Raw genomic sequence first — 22,932 nt, forward strand, 5'->3', positions numbered from 1 at the left:
TCCTCATATTCATAATCCTATGGAACAGGAAGTCATGTCTGGACAATTTCATGCTCCTGGTCACCCTGGTGTGCTAAAAAATGTAAATATGAATGGGAAGATATTTTACTCATAAGAATTTGTAGCGGTGCCAATAATTGTGGCCAACCTGCATTGGAGAAAAACATTATTTCATCACGAGATTTTCTCCCCAATTTCAATTGTTTTATTTCAATGATAGGTTAGACTTTTGTGAATTTTTTGAATGAAAGATCAAAAGGATAAACAATGCAGATCTATTTTCACAGCCACCCTTGCTCATCAAGGGTGCCAATATTAGTTGAGGGCACTGCAACAGTAGTCTATATTAAAAATATATACCTGCTGTAAACAGGTATAACAAATACAAATATTTTTAATTACCATTTTAAAGTTATATAGTTATAGTTTATGAAGATTTTTTTCATACTTAATTGGGAAAAAAGGCTTCATGCCATTGTTTTAATTTACTTTATATAATTTTTTTTTTTTTTAAATACACAACATGTTCAATAGCATATACTTTTTTTTATGAAGTATCAAAATTGGCATTGACAACTGAAATTATGATATGGTCACAAACCTACAGTGTTGTGCAAGTTACTTCCAAACTGTAATATATTATAGATTACTTGTTACTGTTATTTAAAAGTAATCCCTTACCTTACAATATTACTGTCTCAGAATTGTAATGCGTTACATGACTCCTGTATTACTTTTGAGTTACTTTCACCAAAATAACTACAGAAGTAGAACTTAACATTCTAAAATGACAAAATGTACTAGAGGTACATAAAGCTCATAAAGGTAAGAGTAATGCTTCATTCATAACTATAAAGGGTCTACTTTTATTTGTGTGCGCTCACAATATCAACAAAACGTCATGCTTTTATCTTGAACCGGAGCGCTTCACAAAAATGAACCTAAAGTCAGCGAATACATGCCTCACAGACATGATAAATATATCTATAGAAAGCTTTAAATTACTACTTAACGAAATAAATAAAAACGAAAACAAAAGCTATTTAATATAATCGTTATCTGTGAAGATGCACTTCTCTCTAAAGTGAAGTGACATTCAGCCAAGTATGGTGACCCATACTCGGAATTCGTGCTCTGCATTTAACCCATCCATCGTGCACACACACAGCAGTGAACACACACACACACCGTGAACACACACCCGGAGCAGTGGGCAGCCATTTTATGCTGCGGCGCCCGGGGAGCAGTTGGGGGTTCGGTGCCTTGCTCAAGGGCACCTCAGTCGTGGTATTGAGGGTGGAGAGAGCGCTGGACATTCACTCCCCCACCTACAATCCCTGCCGGCCCGAGACTCGAACCTGCAACCTTTGGATCACGAGTCCAACTCTCTAACCATTAGGCCACGACTTCCCCCGAAAGGCGCGTCTAACGACTTCAAATAAAATTTTAAAAAATTATAAATTTTGGGCTAAAAGTGCGTTGTAACAAGCGTTACTGAACATGTACCGAGTAAAATATTACTGAAAATTGATTAGTAATGCCTTACACTACTGCGTTACAGCAAAAAGTAATCCGTTACTGTAATGCATTACTTTTGTAACGCCTTACTCCCAACACTGCAAACCTAGATGTTAGTGTATAAGAAACAACACTTACTCTCTATCCACCACCAAGCACTGTGTGTCATTTTCCTTTGCAATGATATTAGCTGAGCGGACATCCTCACTGAAATAGAATTATAAGAAATATGTAATGATGTTGTGCTACTTTGGAGATACAAATACTGTATATAACAGTGACTGAAAACATCCTGAAAAACATCCTCATTTGCTCTTTCCTCATTGAGAGCACTTCATCTGAGCTTTAAATGAATCTAAATCATTACAAATTAGTGAATATAACAAGTGGCTCTCCTGCGTCTAAGTGTTTGAGCGTCTCTGTGGTTATTTCAGTACTGACTGTGCTCTTCAACAATGCTACAATGAGAATATACATCTTTTCAGATGACTGACATTCCACCTCCCACATCCACGCCTACAAATATGCAATTAATCTTTTTCCTAGCATACAGGAAGTCCACAAACACAAAGGAGTCATTGTTGATTGTGTAGACTATTGTAAAAAGTACTTCAAAACAAAACCATCTCCAAACCTTATGAGAGCCTTTTCCCCAAAGTAATCACCCACACCAAGAGTCTTAATCTCCTGTGGTTCAGAAAAGCCTTCTGTAGTCTGTGTTACCAACACCTGTGAAAAAACACACAAAAAAAATCTTACTGTACATCCTTAGTGACTGACTAATTTCACCGTCATCACAACTGTAACTGTCCCACTCATCAGAAAGCTCCCTATCATCATTTAGAAAAGCCAGGCTTTTCTCATTTTCTCTTTTCTCTCATGTCTCATCCAATTAACATCAGTCTTGGCTCTATTACAATCAATGGTACAGGTTTCTGCCACAGATTACCACTGACGCACAATTTCAGTGGATCTCTATGGGCTGTGTGTCTGCTCACTCCTACAGAAATATTCATGTAGGCAAAGCAGACGGCAGTCTGAACAGATAATCTGAAATGGTACAAAAATATTTGAAGGATTACATATAAATGTAGGGTACAACAGGGCTAAAGACACACCAGGTGGAGCAATTGATATTATGCTCCTCCAAACCACTAGATGGCACAATTTACGATGGCTGATACGCAATTACAGGAAGCAATGCAAAGTTGTTTTTGTGCTAATTTGATATAATATCTAACATTTTGAAAAAATTATAGATTTATGTAGCAAACGAGAAACTAACAAATTTACTAAATAACAAATTTACAACAAAAATGATTGTTAATGATTTTCGGTTTCTTTCAAGGAAATTGAATCAATTAAAGAAAAATAATTTATCTTATTTATGAACATAATAAGAAAATAGTACAAACTTTGCTGAAGTGATTGTTTCAAACAAGTATTAACTTGCAAAACATATTACTTAAAGTATTAAAGTATTTGTATCAATACTGGGTGCCTTTTGCGCCACTTTGGTGAGCCTTTTACAAGTGTGGCCATCTCATTCATTTACGATTTTTAAACAAAACAAACAACTTTTATGATATTTTTTTTTACACAATCTTACCCAAGGATTCCAATATGCAAATATTTTCATAACAACGTGGCTTAAAATTAAGAAAGTTATCAACATAACTGATATTCAAATTGGTAAGCAAGCGCTGCTTTGTTTACGTTTCGTATATCTGCGTATATTTTGTATATCCTTGTTTCAGTTTCTCCTTTTGAATGACGAATATATACTATTTATAGCTGCTGATAAGATGTGCCTTTAGCCCTGTTGTACCCTTAATGCAGTAAAACACACCTCTCCTTTAGCTATGATGAAGAACGTGTTTCCTTCCTCGCCCTCACGAATAATGTACTCCCCTTTGTCAAAATATTCCTATAAAAAGATTGAAACATGAATATGATCTGGCTATATTTCATGTTATAAATAAACATGCATTACCAACAAATGACAGCACTGTAGACTCAGTAAAATGCTGCAAACTTACAACTTCAAGACAGTCAATGATTTTGGCAAGTTTCTCCTCTGGCAAATCTTTCAATAAAGACACACTAAAGAACAATGTTTAATTAGCATTAAAAGAAAAAGAGCATGCAATCAAATCCATAAAAACTATGTTGACAGGAGTACACAAATCAACACATTCAACACATTCAAGTCACAACATCAATTTATGCTGCACTGATAGACATTAGTGATAGATCTACAATACCCATTGAAAAACAGGATGCTGAATGCACATCACTCTAATCCAATGCTTTCAGAAAGGAATGTGCGTTGAAACGGCCAAGAAGAGGCTTGTGTGTTCATGAGTGTGTGTGAAGCTGATGACTGATAAACATGCACAAATGTTAGTGACATGAATGTACCTGCGCAGGAAGCTGAAGTACTCCTCATGTCTAGCCTGAGTGGATCTCATCATGATAGTCTGGAAAGTCTGCCGGTCCAGAGCCCAGATGTGGGACTGAGTCACAGCTAATGAAACACAATCACCATCAGTTCCACTTCACAAATCTATGACTATGACACTAATCCAATATCTACAATAAAAGTGGGTCAACAATAATAGAGAAAAAGGTCATGCTGGCTATAACCCAATATGTTGCAGACTGCATCCAAATGTAATGCTTTGGACTTGCAGTGCTTATATAAAGTAAATAGGAGAACACTATTTTTAAAAAATGCACCCAACAGTTTTTATTTAACAGAAGCAAAATCAGCTCACTGAAAAGTAATAAATGCAGATATAATTATGGTTCATTCAGGATTATGGAGCCATTTGTTTCCCTGTCATCTCAATAGCAAAAAACATATCGAAATTTACCTGGTCACCATATACCAATCTCATTGCTGTTTATCAGCATCAGCATCACAGCAGCATTGTGACACAAACAGTCTACATGGCACATCTGTATGATGTTTTAAATATTATAAACTACACTTCTTTCATGTTTAGCCTGGTTTTCAAAGCAAAGTTTTACAAAAACAATCATTAAAATCACAAAATAAGATATTCTGAAGACATTTCAAATGCCTTTGTCCATACAGTGAAAGAAAATGGGGACCTAACTGGATCTCACTGACTATCATTGTATGTTAAATTAAACAATAATCAGATGGAAAGACATGAAGGTGAGAAAAGATGACATAATACCTTCATTTTGTTTAAAAAATACAAAAATACACCAGCACAAGCACTGTTGAGGGTAACACATTACAAGTAACGCCATTTATGTAATCAGATTACTTTTCCAAGTAACTAGTAAAGTAATGCATTACTTTTAAATTTACAATCTGAGTCACTTTTTCAATTTATCCAAGTTTTTTTTGTTTTCCCATTTATTCACTGACACCTTTTGCCATGTTGAGAGAAATTGGGAGTAAGTGCAGAGCCCGAAGCACTTCCTTCAGCCTGAGGCTTATTCATTTCACTTTTGCTGTGAAAAAGCCTTTACAGTTGCCAAAAAAGTTGTGTTTTTTGTTATTAAAAATAACTAAGCAAGCCCAGCTCAGTTGACAAAAAGTAACGCAAAAGTAACATAATGCAGTACTTTCCATAAAAAGTAACTAAGTAATACAATTAGTTACTTTTAACACAATATTGTTATGCATTGCATTTAAAAGTAACTTTCCCCAACACTAAGCAGAGGAACACACACACACACACACACACCTTTGACTGTGGCTGTTCTTTTACAGTTATAAAGAATGGCCAGCTCCCCAAAAGCCGTACCAGGACGCATCTGACCCAGGAACTTTCCATTTTGGATGACCTCTAATAAACCCTCTGGACACAGAGAATAAAATGAGCATCAATGGGCAGAACAGTTCAAATAAAATAGCAGAATCTAGAACATTATTTCAATGTTATCATTGAAATATTTAGATTTGTAAAAACATGAAAGTTTGAGGAGCAGGTAACAATAACATCTGGAGTTTACCAGCAAGCACGTAGAGGTAGTTTCCTGGCTCTCCCTCCTGAATAACCAGCTGCTCAGCAGCGTATATTTTCTCGTACATGCAGTCCACCATCTCTCGAGTGTGCTGAGGCTCCAGCTTCTTCAGAAAGTCATTGTTCATGATGGCTTCATTGATCAGTTTCTTAGTGCTACAGGAAAAGGAGGAAAAACAGTTTGGAGAATGCAAAACCCCGACACTTCTAAAGAACTCAAGCACATGTGATTTTCTTGAAATCTAGTTTCAAAGACTTTAGGTATATATTTTAGAAATATGGCAATGCTTGTTTGATTGCTATTTATATAAACATTTTGTTGGAACAAGGTCATACGTGTTTGTGCAACTGAGTTTACTCTTAAAATCTCCTTTTATAAGACACACTTTAATTAGACGAGGCTTTCTTCAAGGCATGGTTCATCAGTGCTGAGTGAAGTCGAGTTGGCGAATAATGATAATGAATAATTCTCCTGTGACTGTCACAACACTTCAGACTGCTTTTAATAAACTGCTGAATTAAAGATACCAAATCATCTTTTATGGTACACCCTTCAAAGCAGGCATTGTAAATCACAATAAAAGTTAATATACCAAGTTAAATAAATGGTTCATTCAAAAATTAATTTCACTACTTAATCAAGCTATGTAACACGAGGACAATTTTTTTGAAGAATGTACATGTTACTCTTTTTATATAATTACAGTTAATGGTAACCACAGCTGTCAAGCTCTGAAAGTGACAAAAAAAAAAAAACCCTGTAAAATAGTTCATATGATGCAAGTGTTCGGAAGTTCTGTGTGTTTTAAACTGAAATCAGTTACTACAGCTGATTCTCATGATCACATCTGAAACAGGACAGTCTTGCCACTGACCTAAAAGGGATCTTATGAATGAATTATGTGCTGGAGATTTATAGACTGCCATCAAGAGCGTGTTTAATTAAAACAGTAATGATTCCTGTCCATGCATACAAATGGCCCACCCTTTGTGTTCTCTTGAGCCACTCCATCCCCTCCGGAGTGTGTTATGGTAATCCAGGCTTTCATGCCTGCTCTGGGGTTGGAGACACTACAAAGGCTTGGCTAAACCTTACTCCTGTCTCCACCTTCCAGGAGAGTCAGTACTGCAGTGACTCCATAATGAAACGAACAATCCAGTGGTGCAATCAGTGTCAGCGCACTCACCCGGAGTCTTTGCGGATGCGTGGTCTCTCTGTGGAGATGTGATGGACCCTGTGGTCATGACAGAAGTGCCTTGATGTGGGTTCTGCTGAAACGCCCTCCTTGGCCTTAAGGCGTTGATGCACCTCCACAGCCACTCTGTGGAAGCGTGTGGAGCCCTGGTTGATAACGCTCAGCAGTCTGCGGCTGTGCCTCAGCGGTGCCGGCGGCGAGCGTCCGAGACTGTTATACCCGATGGCATCCTGGAGCTTATCGATCTGGGACACTTTTGCCTCTAGTTCCCTTTGAAGGCTCTGTAAGCGCTTCTCCTGCGCACGGAGCTCCTGGTCCCTCTGTGCCAGCTCCTCCTCCAGATGGGCAATCCTCATCTTCAGGGGCTCCACAGACTCCCATACAGGGGCCTCTTTCATACCGGAGGCTAGGCAGGTCTCCTCTAGCCGAGAGGCTTTGATCGAACCGTTCCCCATGATCAGAGAGTGACTAGGAACCATAGAGAGGCCTTTGGGCATTTAAATGTGTTCACTGGTTGGCCACTGCAATCAGAAGATGAAATATCTAGACAGGGAATGTCCATTCAGTCTCATTATGAACGATAGATATGTTATTTTCAAAAATTGCTTTAATCATGCTTCTAATTAAAATAGTATAAAATGTATTTGTAAAGAGAAACATATCTAAACTAACATTTAAAATCATAAAGAAAATAAAGAAAATTATAAATACGTTTCCTTTAAAAAACTTTATTTAGAAGTGTATATACATACAAGTGTGTGTGTATGTATATATGTATTTATATATATACAGTGCCCTCCGTATTGGAAAAGTAAACTTTCTCTGTTGGCTGTGGAGTCAAGGCATTTACAAATATGATTAAAAGCTGAATATGTGACAAAACTACAGAATGTCATTTTATTATTGGGTGATTCAACACATAGATGTTTTACCAGCTAAGAAGTTCAGCACTTTTAGAGTTTCATCCCTCTATCTGATGTGAGCATAAGTACTGGAACAGTTGCCTCACAGGTCTTTCTAAGTTCAATTCAATTCAATTCAATTCAAGTTTATTTGTATAGCGCTTTTTACGATACAAATCGTTGCAAAGCAGCTCTACAGGAATTTAAGTTTCCACAATATATTTATATATTGCAGAACCTTAATATGTTTGACTTATGGCAAAATTTGGTAATTCTGTATGTTAATTGTAATCTGTATTCTGTCTGTCTGTTCTGTATGTAAGTGATCAGCTGTGTTCTGTTGCATTAATTCTTCAGATATTAAAAGCAGGGAATGTGTCGTATCAGTTATATCCATTACTTCTGTATTCTGAATCTTGCATTCGATGATGACACACACAAACCAGGATGAAGATAACGGAGCTGACTTTGAGAGAAAAGCAAGCAATTTGGATGCTAAAAGAAAAGAGGAAGTCAGTTAGAGCTCTAGCAAAAACAAAGAGCACGGAGAAATCAAGAGTTTGGAAACCACCAGCAACCAACCTGATCGGCTGAGAAAACAACAGTAGTTGATGACAAACAAATCATAAAAGCTGTGAAAATGAACCCTAAAAGATGTGTCTGTAAAATCACCAACAACTTCCAGAAAGCTGGGGTGATGCTCTGGCAATCTACTGTCCTCAGGAGACTTTGACACAGAATTACAGATGCTACACAGCAAGATGTAAACCTCTGACCAGCACCAAAAATAGAAAGACAAGATTAGAGTTTGAAAAAAAGCACAAAGGTGAGCCAGAAGAGTTTTGGAACTGGGTTCATGGACTGATGAGACAAAGATGAACCTTTATCCAAGTGATGGGAAAGAAAAAATGTGGAGAAGAAAAGGGAACTGCAATGATCCCAAGCAGACAGCCTCATCTGTAAAGCATGGTGGAGGTGGTGTCATGGCATGGGCATGCATGGCTGTCTCTGGAACAGGCCCTCTCAACTTTACTGATGACTTAATGTATGATGACAGTAGCAGAATGAATTTGGAAGGATACAAAACCATCTTGCCTACCAATATTCAAGAAAATGATTCATTGGGAAGTGCTTCATATTGCATCAGGACAATGACCCAAAACACCCTGTCAGTTTAGTCAAGGAATTTATAAGAGCAAAGAAATGGAAAGTCTTAGATTGCCCAAGTCAATCTCCAGATTTAAATCTGATTGAACATGAATTTCAGCAGCTGAAGAGGAGAGTAAAGGCAGAAACTCCCCAAAACAAGCAACAATTGGAATTGGCTGCATTAAAGGCTGAGAAAAGCATTTCAAAGGATGAGACCAAGAGTCTGGTGATGTCTATGGGTCACAGACTCACTGCTGTGATTGTGTGCAAGGGATCTGCAACTAAATAATAGCTTTTAATCTTTTATATCTGCCTTATGTTCAACTGTCCCAATACTTATGCTCACATCAATGAGTGGGATGAACTCTAAAAGTGCTGTTCTTTTTATCTGGTAAAACATATGTGTTGAAACGGCTAATAATGAAATGTGACATTCTGTAGTTTTGTCTCATATTCATCTTTTAATCATATTTGCAAATGTCTTGACTCCACACCCAACAGAGCAATTTTGTCTTCACTGTTTCAATACTTCTGGAGGGCACTGTATATATACAGTCAAACCAAAATATATTCAGACACCTTCAACATTTCTCTCATTATCACAGCTATAGTTTAGAAAATGGTAATAAAATATGACAAGAACAAACAAATTCATCTTGATATTGTCAGATAACTTTGATAGAAAAGTATGTAATGAATTAGGTTGAATATCTGTCAGCTGTTACATTTAAGTACACAATTAGACCAATTTAGGTCAACCAATTACCAAGCAATGTTTAATTTTGTTCAGTCTTTGCTGTAAAAAGGTTGCATTAGCAATAAAATAAAAAAACACTTAAGCAAAACATGGTCAGGTCAAAGTGTCTGAATAATTTAATAGCAAATTTTTATCCATTTTACTGGTAGTACACTGTATGAAGAATTATTGGGTATAATATGTCACAGTTTACTTTATTTTGCTATCCTCACTTACATAAATGAACTATAGTGCACCCACTAGTTATAAATAAATATATATATATATATATATATATATGGTGTCTGAATAATTTTTGGTTTGACTATATATATATATATATATATATATATATATATATATAGACACACACACATGGCCAATAAACACATTTTAAGACCTTATCAAATAAGACAGTTCAGACTACTGAATTTTGTGGAATTATTATTATTATTAATAATAACAACAATAATAATAATACAATCTGTTGACACTATTATTATCTAGGGAAAGTATTGCTACAGTTTTTAGTAAAGATAGTTTAATTAATGTTATAATTAATAAATTGTAACATTTAAAACACATCTGACAATAAAAATGTGATATTAACGAAAAAAGACCAGCAAAATAGCAACACGAATAGCAGATAAATAACTCTTTGACCAGAGCAATTGAAATATTCCCATTCAAAATCTAATTCACCGAGACTTCGAGCATCAACATTAACAACTAGATTGTCATTTAAGATGGTAAATTACATACAATGGCGTAAATTGTCTGCAAATTTGATATTAAACGAAATTAAACGCAACAGAGAGGCAAAATGTTGATTTGCAGGCTACTTACCACCTGTCAGTGTGTAATGCAGCTTCCACTGCTGTTTGTGGATCATTGAGAAGCGCCGCTGCTGCACGTCTGAGCGCTCGATCGGTCTGAGCACGAGAGCTTGAGCGCTCACACTACTGACATCCAGCGGCGACACAGCAGCATTACACAGGACAGGAGATAAACACCCTCTCACACTTTATGATACATATTTTGTTTTATGAATACATCACAAACATATTTTGTTATTATTATTTTTTTTAATTATGTCTCTCTTTTTTGATTGTCAAACAGAACAGTTCAGTCCGTGCATTTTCATCATTCCATGTCCTTTATTTCACTACCTAATACAGTTGTGATGTCTTTTTTGAAAAACAAACAAAAGTGAAAAATAAATAAACTGAATAAATAAAAAAGTCTGTTCCATTATGAAAAAAAAGACCTTAACAAATCTTTAAATAATAATGTTGGTTTCTCCAGAAGCATATATTGAATCAACAACAATGAACTTTTACATATTTATTCAATGCTTGATTTTAAACATTTTAAAGAAGGAAAATGGAAGGAAAAGATCAACATAACCCTAAAGTCAACCTTTAGTCAAACAGACCGTTACATGTTAGTCAGACTGCCACTTTAAATGTAAATGTATACAAGTAGGTGCATAATAACCATGCAAGTGGTTGCAATTTATCTTGCATTTGCACTTTCTGTACAAGCACAGAAATAAATGCCCACGTATCCATTTTCAATTAAGTACAACAACAACAGTATCGAAGATATCACACAAAATGTTTGATACATATTTGTTCTCTGTTCTAACATATTTGTAAAATGTGTTTGTGAGCAGCAGGTGAACAAAGTCTGAACTTCTTTGAAAAGACAGCAGTGCTCATGTAGGCAGTGTGTGACGCAGAGATCAGATCAGAATGATCCAAGAATAAACTGGCATCAAAAACTACAACTGACAGCTGTTTTGAAAGTATACTCCTCATTAAAGGTCAATTTATAATATGGGAAATAACTGACTATTCAAACAAATATATATATATATACATACATTACATAAATATCTTACAAAAGAAAAAAGCTGGATCAAAAGATTATCTGGAGAGGTGATAATTTAAAGTGGTAGTTCACCCAAAAATGAAAGTTTTCTAAAAATGTACTCACCCCTAGGCCATCCAAGATGTAGATGAGTTTGTAGTAAATGGGTGCCGTCAGAATAAGATTATAAAAACATCACAAGCTATAATTATGTATTATTAGTGAGTCATATTTTAGCTGGAAGCAGCAGTTTTAAGTAAAAAAAAAGTCTTTATGATGTATTTGTTTGTTACAAACACACAGCTTTTCTCTTTACAGGACGTTAATTGATGGACTGGATTACTTGTGGATTATTGTGATGTTTTTATCAGCTGTTTGGACTCTAATTCTGACGGCACCCATTCACTGCAGAGCATCCATTGCTGAACAAGTGATGTAATGCTAAATTTTTTCCAAATCTGTTATGATGAAGTAACAAACTCGTCTACATCTTAATTTTTGGGTGAACTACTGTATTCCTGTATATGCTGTGTCGCAGATTTGAATCGTCAGGATATTTATATTGGAGGGACACATTATTTGAAGAGTACACTGTACAAAGGACAATACAAGATCACAATGTTCATCAAAAGGGAAATGTGTAGAAAACGCATGATGTACAGTACAAATATTATATTCTTGTTCAAAACATGGAAAAAACACACACACTTCAATGTGCAAAATTATACTGAGAAAAAAGAAATGATGCCTTGTGTACAATAAAACGAAAAAGACTTGCGCTAAAGTCAAAAAATCACCCAATGCTAATATAATACATAATGCATAAGATCAGATTCATCCTGTTTTTTGAGCATTGTATATATAGCATTATGTGAGTGGGTCCAGAATGAGTGATACTTGCAACCAATTTGAGAATATAACGACTAGAAAAGTATTTCTCTTCTTTTTGGCTGTTATTATAATCTGAAATTTGTTGCAAATATAAATTATTCTGTACCTACTGGTATAAAATAATGCATGTCTGTAAATGTACAGATGTCAACACACTTAAAAATGAAGGTAACAGTTGGAAAAGCCTTACAGCTTGATGCCATAAATCAGCATGATTTACAGCCAATTCTTTAAAAAACAATTTATGCACTGATGATTTGTGATTTAAAGATCCTAGCTTTCTAAATTTCCAGAATATCATATAGTCAAGACCTTTAAACAGAGAAAATGTGCCCCAACAACCCACTGAAGAACCTTTTTTTTAAGAGTGTATCACTACGAAATGCTCATTTATTTACACATACTTTATATAATTAAATTTAATGTCTTCAAAACAAATAAAAGTAGATTCTCAGTAATGTATAATCCAATAATCAAAATTTCAAATAAACACATTTTAACATTATCTTTCATTTTTTAGCATTTAATTCAGATTACCATGAAAACAATAACCTATACTGATGAGAAAATAGGAGGATTTAACGAGTTGAATGCAAACTCATTTAATTGAAATAATAATTATCATGTTATCTGGATTACACTTTAATCTATTAAAATTATGAAAGATTTAATTAAACTCTACATTTACAGTGGGTTTATATACAACCAATCTTAGTCTGAAACAGTCAAAGTATAATAAGGAATGCTTGCATTAGGTTAAAAAAAAAAAAAAAAACATAGCTGCTGGTACATATGACACCACATCAAATTTTATTTTCTATTGCTTTTATTTTCTTTTTTAATCCAAGATTGCAATTTTAAAAGAAATTAAAGATTATTTTCCCTCACAAACCCTGTTATGGTTGATGTGGTGTCATAGCAGTACTGTATATTCTGTGATTCTGGTAATATTAACAACCAAAATTAGCTTTCGTGTCAAAAAAGAGGTTTACTCTACTTAGTTGTAGGCATAAAAACTTCATATAAAGAAATAGTTTATCTGAAGTTCAAACATGTGCTGAACCAATGATATATTAAACACCCAATGTGTCACTGCTGGTTTAAATTTGTTGCTTTAGCTGCACCAATACAATCTGAAAAGTACAGCCGTTCTGTACGAGTAGATTTACCCAAACAAACTGCAAACGGTTATTTGCATTTCAAAGAGTTGGCAAAATATACAGATGGAGTCAGCATTGACATCTATGTTTACAGCAGTGAAATGTGGCATGCATGTTGCAACACCATCAAATGCCCATGTTGCAATTTTTGAAAACTGTTTTGTGAAGTAACATTTAGTTGGTACATTGAGCGTTACAGTGATAGCCTTTGTTTTTAGCTGTACAACTTATTCTATTTTCAGTTTTTAAAGGTAGGCTGTAACATTATGCTATGTACAAGCACAACATTATGTTGTATGAATGCACTGTAATACATGTATGCATAATGCAAAGCAGGACGGTTATGCACATCCATGTTAAATACTACTAATAAACACGAGTATGAGTGAAGTGTGAAGGTTACATTCTACCTGCAACACTCAACAGAAGGCAGTGATAGTTTGAATCAGGAATCATCAAAGATTTTGTCTTTCTTTGGTTTGTCTGGAAACACAAGGACACCACATCTGCATGTTCAACGAGCTGCGCTGGATCCTCTGATCACAAACATTATTTAACATAGTCATCAACAAGGAACGAAATGTGCTAAAATGTTTCTTTCACATAGTGAACAATATAAAAGAGAAAGAAAAAGGTGTAAAACTTGGAGAAACGACAGGCTACTTCTTGCATTATCGTCTTTTCTGTAGTCCACTCTGTGTCGGTCTGCTCACATTCCCCACCCTCTGGAGCCTTTCAGTACTACAGGATGGTTATAAAGGAAACAAAACCCTTCAAACAGCCACCAAAGAGCAGGCCAAACTCAAAGATCTCCCAAAATCTCTTTAAGTTTTTGTGTTGCTTATGAAGGAAATCGAACCAGAACCTCGTGGATCTCACTGCAGGATTACTTCTTGGCAAGCTGGAACGGATTCTGGCCCTTTTAATAAAAGAAACATACATATTTGTAGTGGACGTCTGCAACAATGACGTACGGAGAAGGCCTCACACAACATAACACAATCCTGAAACCCACTGATGCAGCTTTCACACTTTCGTCAGATGCATATAACAATAACAAGCACAACTTCAGCATGTAAACATCCAGAGGGTGTTAATTTTTCTTAGTCTCTGGGTAAAAGTCATGTCATAGCTATGCAAACAAACAGTTAAAAAATTAGAATCTTCTTAGGATATCAAATCAAAGAGAGAATATATGAATAAATAAGACGTGTTTGGAAATGTTTCGGCTTTTTACAGCCATTTATTATCTCATGTTGACAGCATAGCTTCTTTGACATTATTGTTGATATGTCTCAAAACTACTTTGGCAGAGTAAAAGCATTAAGGCACATGTTAGTATGAGGTATTACAGACAGATAAAATGTTTATAGACACGTGATTACAAACCATGCTTAATTTGATATTAAGTGGAAAAATGGAACCCGAATAGCTTGTCAATGTAAGCAGCAGCAATCCTACACAATCCACTTCAACACCGAATGAACATAAAACAAATCAAACAAAACTATTTTAGCTAAGGGCCTTTTTATGACCCTGGGGGGGGTAAACATATGATGTAAATGGTATGTTTATATTACTAACTAGTTGGTGTGATTCTTCATTTTTACTTATGGATGAGGTAAAATGGGACTTACACTACCATTCGAAAGTTTGGAGTCTGTACGATGTTTGAAAGGAGTCTCTTATGTTCACCAAGGCTGCATTTATTTAGTCAAAATACAATAAAAACAGTAATATTGTGAAATATTTTTACAATTTAAATAACTGTATAAGCATGTAATTTATTTCTGTGATCAAAGCTGTATTTTCAGCATCATTACTCCAGTCTACACGGTCACATGATCCTTCGGAAATCATTCTAATTTGCTGATTTGCTGCTCAAGAAGTGACACTTTTGATCAGTTTAATGCATCCTTGCTTAATAAAAGTACTATTATCTTAAAAAAAAACACTGACCCCAAACTTTTGAATGGTTGTGTTGATGCTTATTAACAAACACAAAGATGTGCTTGACAGTGAGCAGCAATATGTACGAGATAAATTAAGACTAAATGCATTTATCGACTATGCTATTAAATTGCCAGAAATAAGAATACAGACTAAGAGAGAGAGAGAGCGAGAGAGAGAGAGAAAAAATGCTGCTCAAAGGGCAAGGTTTCGGCATATTTACATGAAGCCCATCAAGGCACTTAAGACTTTTCTTTACATAAAGTCATTCACTAATTCAGTTTTTGCAATAATATATTTGGCAAAAAAAATGGCAGGTGAATATGGAGAAAACTCACTAAACAAGCCATGCAGTGCAAATGTTCATAATTCATTCACTGAAACTAGCATAAAACAACTGACTTGATAATTCTACTGCATGTAGCATGGACTTTGAAATAAGTCATTTTAATGTTCAGTAAACATATGCAGTTACAGTGTAAGCTCATTAGGTGTGGTGTGAACATGTTAATCTCAGAGCAAAGGGTTTCCACTAACACACAAGGCCAATTTATAACTCCAGCCCCACTAATCAGTGCAGCGTGGTCCGACACAACACATTAAAACACCATGATACAATAAGTTAATAGGCACTTATCAGTTAACATAATGCACAAATATCATGCATATGCTGCCACAGTATATTTCTTCCTCCATCAAAAAAACATTTTGACATAATGCATAGGTACAGTATAAAGTCCATTACATAAACAACATTACCAGTAATAAAAATAAACATCTGTACAAAAGTCCAGCCAGTATTTTTATGGTTTGCTGTATTTTCCATCAATGTAACAAATCAATGGTAAAAAAGAAAAAGTACAAAAATAAATATTCTATTTACAATCACACATGGCACTCAGGAATTAACGTCACTGCAAAACAAGAGGCAAAAAGACTGTGTTATTTTCAAGCACACACCTTCCGAGCAAATGGAGGTATAGATTTATTCCTGAGATGTTGAATCAACACTAAATCTCAAATCATATTCTAAACAACTGATCATAAAGTATCATATTATAGCAGACTGAAAATGTTTTGTTCTATATTGAGTAATGCTCAAAACAAGTTAGAAACTAATTTGTATTACATTATGAAACTTATTATGGATGACTGTTAATGTATTCACTTTAAATCTATACCTCCATATCACAAATTCAGCGCATGAGTTATCATAGCAAGGATGGCATGGGCACAATTATTTAAAAACCAAAAGGTTAATATGATCAGTCAATATAACTCACTTTATTCCAACACCCTGGTACTGGCAAACCATCATCGCCCTAAAACAAAGAAGACGAGTGGTGAAGAATGGTAAGAATTAGTCATTTTCTTGAAAAGGGAAACATAACCGTATCTGTGCACATATAGTGTCCTTTCAAAAGCCACTTTTGAAACATACATTTCCATTTCCCCTCTGCAGTCAATCAATCAATCAACCAATCAATAGATGACTGTCCGTGCACACAAACATAAACACAGTGGCAACTAAAATTATAGTTATAGTATGTTTTCATTCAATCAGGTAAAATGGTATCCATGAAAACAATGACCAGTCAAGATGCCTGCTTTTTGCAACAATGTACGTATTTCCAGTAAACACTTTCTCTCATGCAGATATTTGTGGTGACCCAGGGTGCTCCAATTTACTGGACTGAAACAGATGTGGTGAAATGTAGTGGAGGATTATTTAGACAAAATATGGGTTAGTGTAAGAATATTGAATACACAGATAAGTGAAATGAAAATGGAACGCATGCAGTCATGTTAAACATTAAAAGAGTTAACTGGTTTAGTAGCAAAAATCCCATTTTACAAGTAGTCTAAATATTTTATCCACATTCAACAGAAATCTAGCAAGTTAAACCTTATGTATTAGTGAAAACAAATGATTTTGATTATTTTATTATATAAATCAATTAATTGGTTTGAAACATTTTTAAGGGAATAGTTCACCCAAAAATGAAAATTTACTCACCCTCAGGCCATCCCAAATGTAGTTTGTTTCCTCATCAAAACAGATTTGCAGAAATTTAGCCTTACATCACTTGCTAAATGGATCCTCTGCAGTGAATGGGTGCCGTCAGAATGAGAGTTCAAACCGCTGATAAAAACATTACAATAATCCACAGCACTCTAGTCCATTTATTAATGACTTGTGAAGTGAAATCTGTGTTTGTAAGAAACAAATCCATCATCAAATCCATAAGAAATTTTTAACTACAATATGAGTCCTCTATCCATAATATTGCTTTCGCCAGTTAAAAAGTTGTGTTGTCTGAATCAGGAGAGAAATATGCACAGATCAAGCATCGTTTACAAGGAAAAAAACATTACAAAACAGTTCTAAACAAATATGTCTGTGGATTTTGATGTGAGAGGACAACAGTGGATGGATTGTTTCACTGGAGGAAGTATTATTATAGATTATAGACTTGTATTTTAACCCAAAGCGATGGGTTAAAGTAAAAACAAACAAACAAACAAAAAAAAAAACACAGCTTTTCACTTCACAAGACATTAATTGATGGACTGGAGTGGTGTGGATTACTTGTGGATTATTGTGATGTTTTTATCAGCTGTTTGGACTCTCATTCTGACGGCACCCATTCACTGCAGAGGATCTATTGCTAAGCAAGTGATGTAATGCTAAATTTCTCCAAATCTGTTCCCTTGAAAAAACAAATTTATTGTTTAAACTTTAATTTAAGCTTAACTTAAATTTTAATATTTAGGTGAACTATTCCTTTAAAATATATAGATAGAGTTAATTACAGATATTAATACTGATGCATGCAAGAATTTTCCGTCCTATTCTGCAACTTTTCTCTCTCTCCATTCCTTACATGGGCTATGCTGTAGCATTATGCAGTTAGAAAGCATTACTGGTTCAAGAAGGCAGGAAGCATGTGGAAAAAGGAAAGGGATAGACAGCAGCATACCACGGGACACGGGGCATCTAGCCCATCCAGGCCTGGCAGCCCCGGTTCACCTTTCTCTCCTTTAAAGCCTCGGAAACCCTGTTCATGAAATCAATCATATAAGCATCCTGTTGTCCAGCTACACTGGCCGCTCTGTTCCAGCGTCTGATTGGCCCAGAGCACTCTGGACCCAAGACTGACAGGAAGAGACCTGCTGCATCCACAGGGCTGGAAACTCACATCATTTAGTTACTGAACTAGTTGCTCCATCGTACTGTGTTCAGCAGAACCATATTCCTGTCAGTCTTACTCCTGAAAAGCAAACAACCCATTGAGAGTTCTGGTGCCTAGTCATTTTTAATTCAAATCCCCATCTATAATAGTTCTAATATAACAAATGTTACATATAAGTCTCTATATTGTATATACGTTGTAATTCACAGACTTCGACCAGAACTCTTCTGGGCATCTGTTAGTGTTTATTACACAAAGACATAAGGAGACATGGCTTTCCGGAAGTCTCCTTTTGCCTTAGTGCTGCACGTTGAACGAAAGACATACCAACGGACACGGGGCATCTAATCCCGGGGCTCCTTGGTCTCCCTTATCCCCTTTGGCCCCCCTGTTGCCTTTCTTGCCCCTCTCCCCCTGCAAACAACAGTGCATTCAAAAAAGTCAGACTTTAGTCCTCCTAATCTACTATAGCAGTACTAGTAAGAAAAGCACTATCACTATGAATAACTGTAAGAGACTTCAGATGCTCTACAAGACATTCTGAGAGTAGCTATGTTTCTGAATGGAGCTATGATAAGTATGGGATCATTTAAGGAGGGTAAGTGGAGGGGTTAAGGAGAAGGAGATCAGCCAGTGTGGTTAGTGTGCAGACTTTCCTTTGCTTGAGTCATTCAATGCACATTTATTTGTATAGCACTATTCACAATAAATATAATATTTATACTAGGGCTGCCCTCGCCTAAAGATTTTTGTGGTCAACTAGTAGTCGTTCATTTGAAACTTTAGTCGATTAATCGCACGTTTATTAATAAATCATTTAAATCATAATAATGCACCTTTAATTGCCTACATTGCCTTATAAGTTCTCAAGCGCAAGGATAAAACGTGCCACAGTACACCAGCAGAAGTAATGATTATGAATGTGTCAGGGAAAATATTATAGAGGCTGCTTTAACATTTTAATAATTCATTGATAAACTAGTGCTTTTTTGTTTTCGGTTTAAAAGATGAACTCGGCAACACTGACTTGTCATCTCCGCCGTAGTGGATGCGCCTGCATTCAGGTTTCATACGGATTACATCATTTGAGAATATTAGTTTCCATTTGAATTGGTTTATTTGAAAGTAGACATTTCACTCTCTCTAAATATATATTTTTTATGTCTGTGAAGCAAGCATACACTGAGTTTTGTAGTTTTGCGCTCATGTTCACAGAGACCGAGACGGAAGAAAGCGCATCCTGTTTGCTTTCATTGTTTTACAAAAGCGCAATGTTTTGTTGTTATTGTGAGTGCACACAAATAAACGTAGAGTCTTTACAGATTCGAAAGGTGTATTACTCTTATCTGTATGACCAAAAATGATGGAGTATGAAGTGAGTGCACTGGCTCTTCCATCTGTCCTGCAGTCAGCGCGCTACTGTTCGGTTTACACACTCCGCACAGACACTTGAATAGGCACATTTCTCTGGGTTAACATTAGATTGAGTAAAGTAAAGGATTAATGTAATCATAGACCAGCCGTTAACGATCTGCGTGACTTCACCAATGTGGATTTTTTTTTTTTTCTTCGACTAAGCGACTAATAAAAAGCTTCTTCTGGTCGACTATTAGGGGGCAGCCCTAATTTATACATTACAATTATTATTATTATTTAATATCACTTTAATATCACTGACTTTTTTTATTTGCAAAAAGTTTAAATGAGGGAAAAATACTAAAAGCACATTTATTAAACATATAATGAATGTTCAAAAATGAATAAATAAGATTAAAGTTGATTGACTTGTGTAGAGATCATGTCCTTGGGAGTCTGTCTATTTATTTATTTACCACAGTTCAAGTAGAAGAAGAAGTTCAAGTAGTTTTTTCCTGTGATGCAAAGCTGAATTTTCAGAATCATTCTTCAGTGTTACACGATCCTTTAGAAATCGATCAATCAATATGATTTCTTAAGATTTATGATTTTTTTCAGGATACTTTGATGAACAGAAAGTTAATATTAAATAGAATTAAATATGAATTAAAAATAGAAATATTCTGTTATATAATATATATATATATTATATATATATATATATATATTATATTATTTTTTTATTTATAATTTTTTTTTTATGTGTCCTTGCTGAATAAAAGTATTAATTTCTTAAAAAAAATAAAATAAAAAAAAAACTTTTAAACAGATAAATTATAAATGTTTCACTGGCATCCATAGGGTCATTCCAACTAGAAGTGCCTAAAAATATTACTTAAATTTTTTTATTTTTTAGACCTATATCTATACATTTGGAGTAAATATTGTGTTGGGTGATCACTTCTGAACGAACACTATATTTTTATTCCCTGATCCTGTCATCAAATGTTGGCTCCAAAAAATAGACAATCTGTGATTGATTCCATATAGAACGCTTGAGTCAATGAAATATAATTACAAAGGCTAATTTACAAAAGCTGAAGAGGCACTAAAACAGTTTAATCAACATCCCTATGCTTTATTACTAATTAAAACCAGATCTGCTTTTAGAGTGTTTCATGATTTATCCTCAAGTCTGCACGCAAAGTTGAAGGGTTCTTTGGAGGAAACTATTACATTTAAGCTTTATAAGTCTTCCATAGTGGGATCTATCCAAGCTAGGATACAGAGTTCTAACATTCCGCACAGCCCTCATCATGACTGTTATTCTAATGCTTAACAGAGGAAGAAGAAAAAAATCAAAGTGGAATTACATTATGAATCAACATGGAGCTCATTTTCTAATCCTGTTTGACAAATGCTGATTCTATAAGAACTTTTGGCTCCCGACTGGAGTGTTTTTTTTGCTAAATACTCTCATCAGGATGTCAAAATGAGCTCCGCACGGACATAATGCCTTTTCTCACATTTCTTGGTTATGTGCCTTTTCAAAAGAGATCCAGATGAGGCTTTCGTGGAACAATAAGAACTCTGTGCATTAGAATAATTGGGAGAAAATGAATGCAGGTTGGTAGGGAGGTCAGTGAAGGATATGAACAAAAGTAGGAGGTGAGGAAGAGGAGGAGTATTAACCCAGGCTACAACATTAGGAAGCAGGAGGAGCAGGAGGAGGCCAGGGAGTGAGAAGGGGACAGAGAGGACTACCCGGCCCGACTCAGCAAAAAGAGCCACGGACACAGGCCAGGGTGCGGGGGGAGGAAAAGGGGATAGGAAGACCTGTGGAAAAAAAGAGAGGAAGACAAGGAAAGGACAAGAGTAAAAACAGCACTGTGTCCAAGGGTCCTCCACAGCACCTTCCACTGAGCACAATTATCCAAGACTTAATTGAGCTTTTTTATCCTGTTTACTACTACATCGCCAGTGGAGGATGCTGGGAGGAGCACTGACATGTCCTGACATTCAAGGTGGGAAATTAGTGTTAATAGGATCGAGGCATACAGTCTAGGAGGATGAAAGCATAGGAAAAGCATAGAAAAGCAATGGTCTATTCATATGCTTTTTATAATAATAGCTCTTTTGCTGAACATTTTAACTTTAGCCATTTATATCATACGTCAGTTTTTGTGTTAATCATGCAAAAAATAAAAATATATTTTTTGTCTGTTTAAATGTGTCTACATACTCTAAATGTGTCTATATACTAACAATATAAGAACTGCAAATACACAGAGAATAATTACAAATAAATATATGTATACAAGGATTAACAAATATACTGTTCTGAAATAAGAATATATGTTTAAATAATGATCAATGAACATATACAGTGGCATTTTTAAAAATGTAATACTTTTTTAAAATATAAATTCAATTAACAATTTAATAAATTTAACTTGAATTTCATTTGTGTATGTGTAAATCCTGATGCTTCATTCATCATGATTTGAGAATAAACGGGCATGCTTCAATCTGTACAGAAAGTCACATGATCACACAAATTTTATTATTTAATTAATGACTATCTAATGATAATTAAATAGTACAAAAATTATAATTGTACTCAATATTTATGGCATAACATTTGTGTTTTTCAGGTTTTAGGTTTTCAGTTTTTTCAGGTTTAAGCATTTTAGATTTTAAATTTCTTATTTTCAGACTTTTAGACCTCACTGTATATGTACACATGTTTTCTAGCAGTAAGCAGTAGCCATTCTAATTTCTTATACCCAGCATGCTTCTGCTTGTCTCATTAATTAAATAAAAAAACATAAAAATTACAACTAATATTGCATAATTTTTTATTTAACAAATTAAATAACCACAGGTTTTTTAAATAATGGACAGTAGCTAACGCTTAAAAGTCTGGCAGATTCATGCTGGTTTAGAAATATCGTCCATCCCTTTATTTTAAGAAAGTGGACTCATGTTATTGTCCCTTAAGGCC

General features: G+C 35.1%; 2 protein-coding genes across 7 annotated transcripts in view; both read right to left on the reverse strand.

Annotated features, from left to right (window-relative positions):
- LOC306882046 (cGMP-dependent protein kinase 2-like) overlaps nt 1-7,197 on the reverse strand; it is a gene marked incomplete at both ends in the record, with an annotated part of 29,606 nt that extends 22,409 nt beyond the window's left edge. Inside the window, 8 exons of the mRNA XM_079436479.1 lie at nt 1,657-1,725; nt 2,153-2,247; nt 3,368-3,445; nt 3,558-3,621; nt 3,940-4,045; nt 5,244-5,357; nt 5,512-5,678; nt 6,710-7,197. Coding sequence (XP_079292605.1) covers nt 1,657-1,725; nt 2,153-2,247; nt 3,368-3,445; nt 3,558-3,621; nt 3,940-4,045; nt 5,244-5,357; nt 5,512-5,678; nt 6,710-7,197 — 1,181 coding nt within the window. The remainder of the gene's footprint in view (nt 1-1,656; nt 1,726-2,152; nt 2,248-3,367; nt 3,446-3,557; nt 3,622-3,939; nt 4,046-5,243; nt 5,358-5,511; nt 5,679-6,709) is intronic.
- Nucleotides 7,198-14,647: 7,450 nt separating this feature from the next.
- Nucleotides 14,648-22,932, reverse strand: part of LOC306882000 (uncharacterized protein) — a 96,962-nt gene continuing 88,677 nt past the window's right edge. For 5 of the 6 annotated variants that reach the window (XM_079436420.1, XM_079436419.1, XM_079436417.1 and 2 more), the window contains 3 exons: nt 18,900-18,986; nt 16,662-16,700; nt 16,158-16,292 (listed from right to left, as the gene is read on the reverse strand). In XM_079436420.1, the coding sequence (XP_079292546.1) occupies nt 16,290-16,292; nt 16,662-16,700; nt 18,900-18,986 (129 nt within the window). In that variant the 3' untranslated portion in view covers nt 16,158-16,289. Of the gene's footprint in view, nt 16,293-16,661; nt 16,701-18,899; nt 18,987-22,932 lie in introns of all 6 variants that reach the window. The other variant, XM_079436416.1, reaches the window with a different exon arrangement.

This window comes from Barbus barbus (genome assembly GCF_936440315.1).
Source record: "Barbus barbus genome assembly, chromosome: 16".
In the NCBI taxonomy this organism is placed as follows: domain Eukaryota; kingdom Metazoa; phylum Chordata; class Actinopteri; order Cypriniformes; family Cyprinidae; genus Barbus; species Barbus barbus.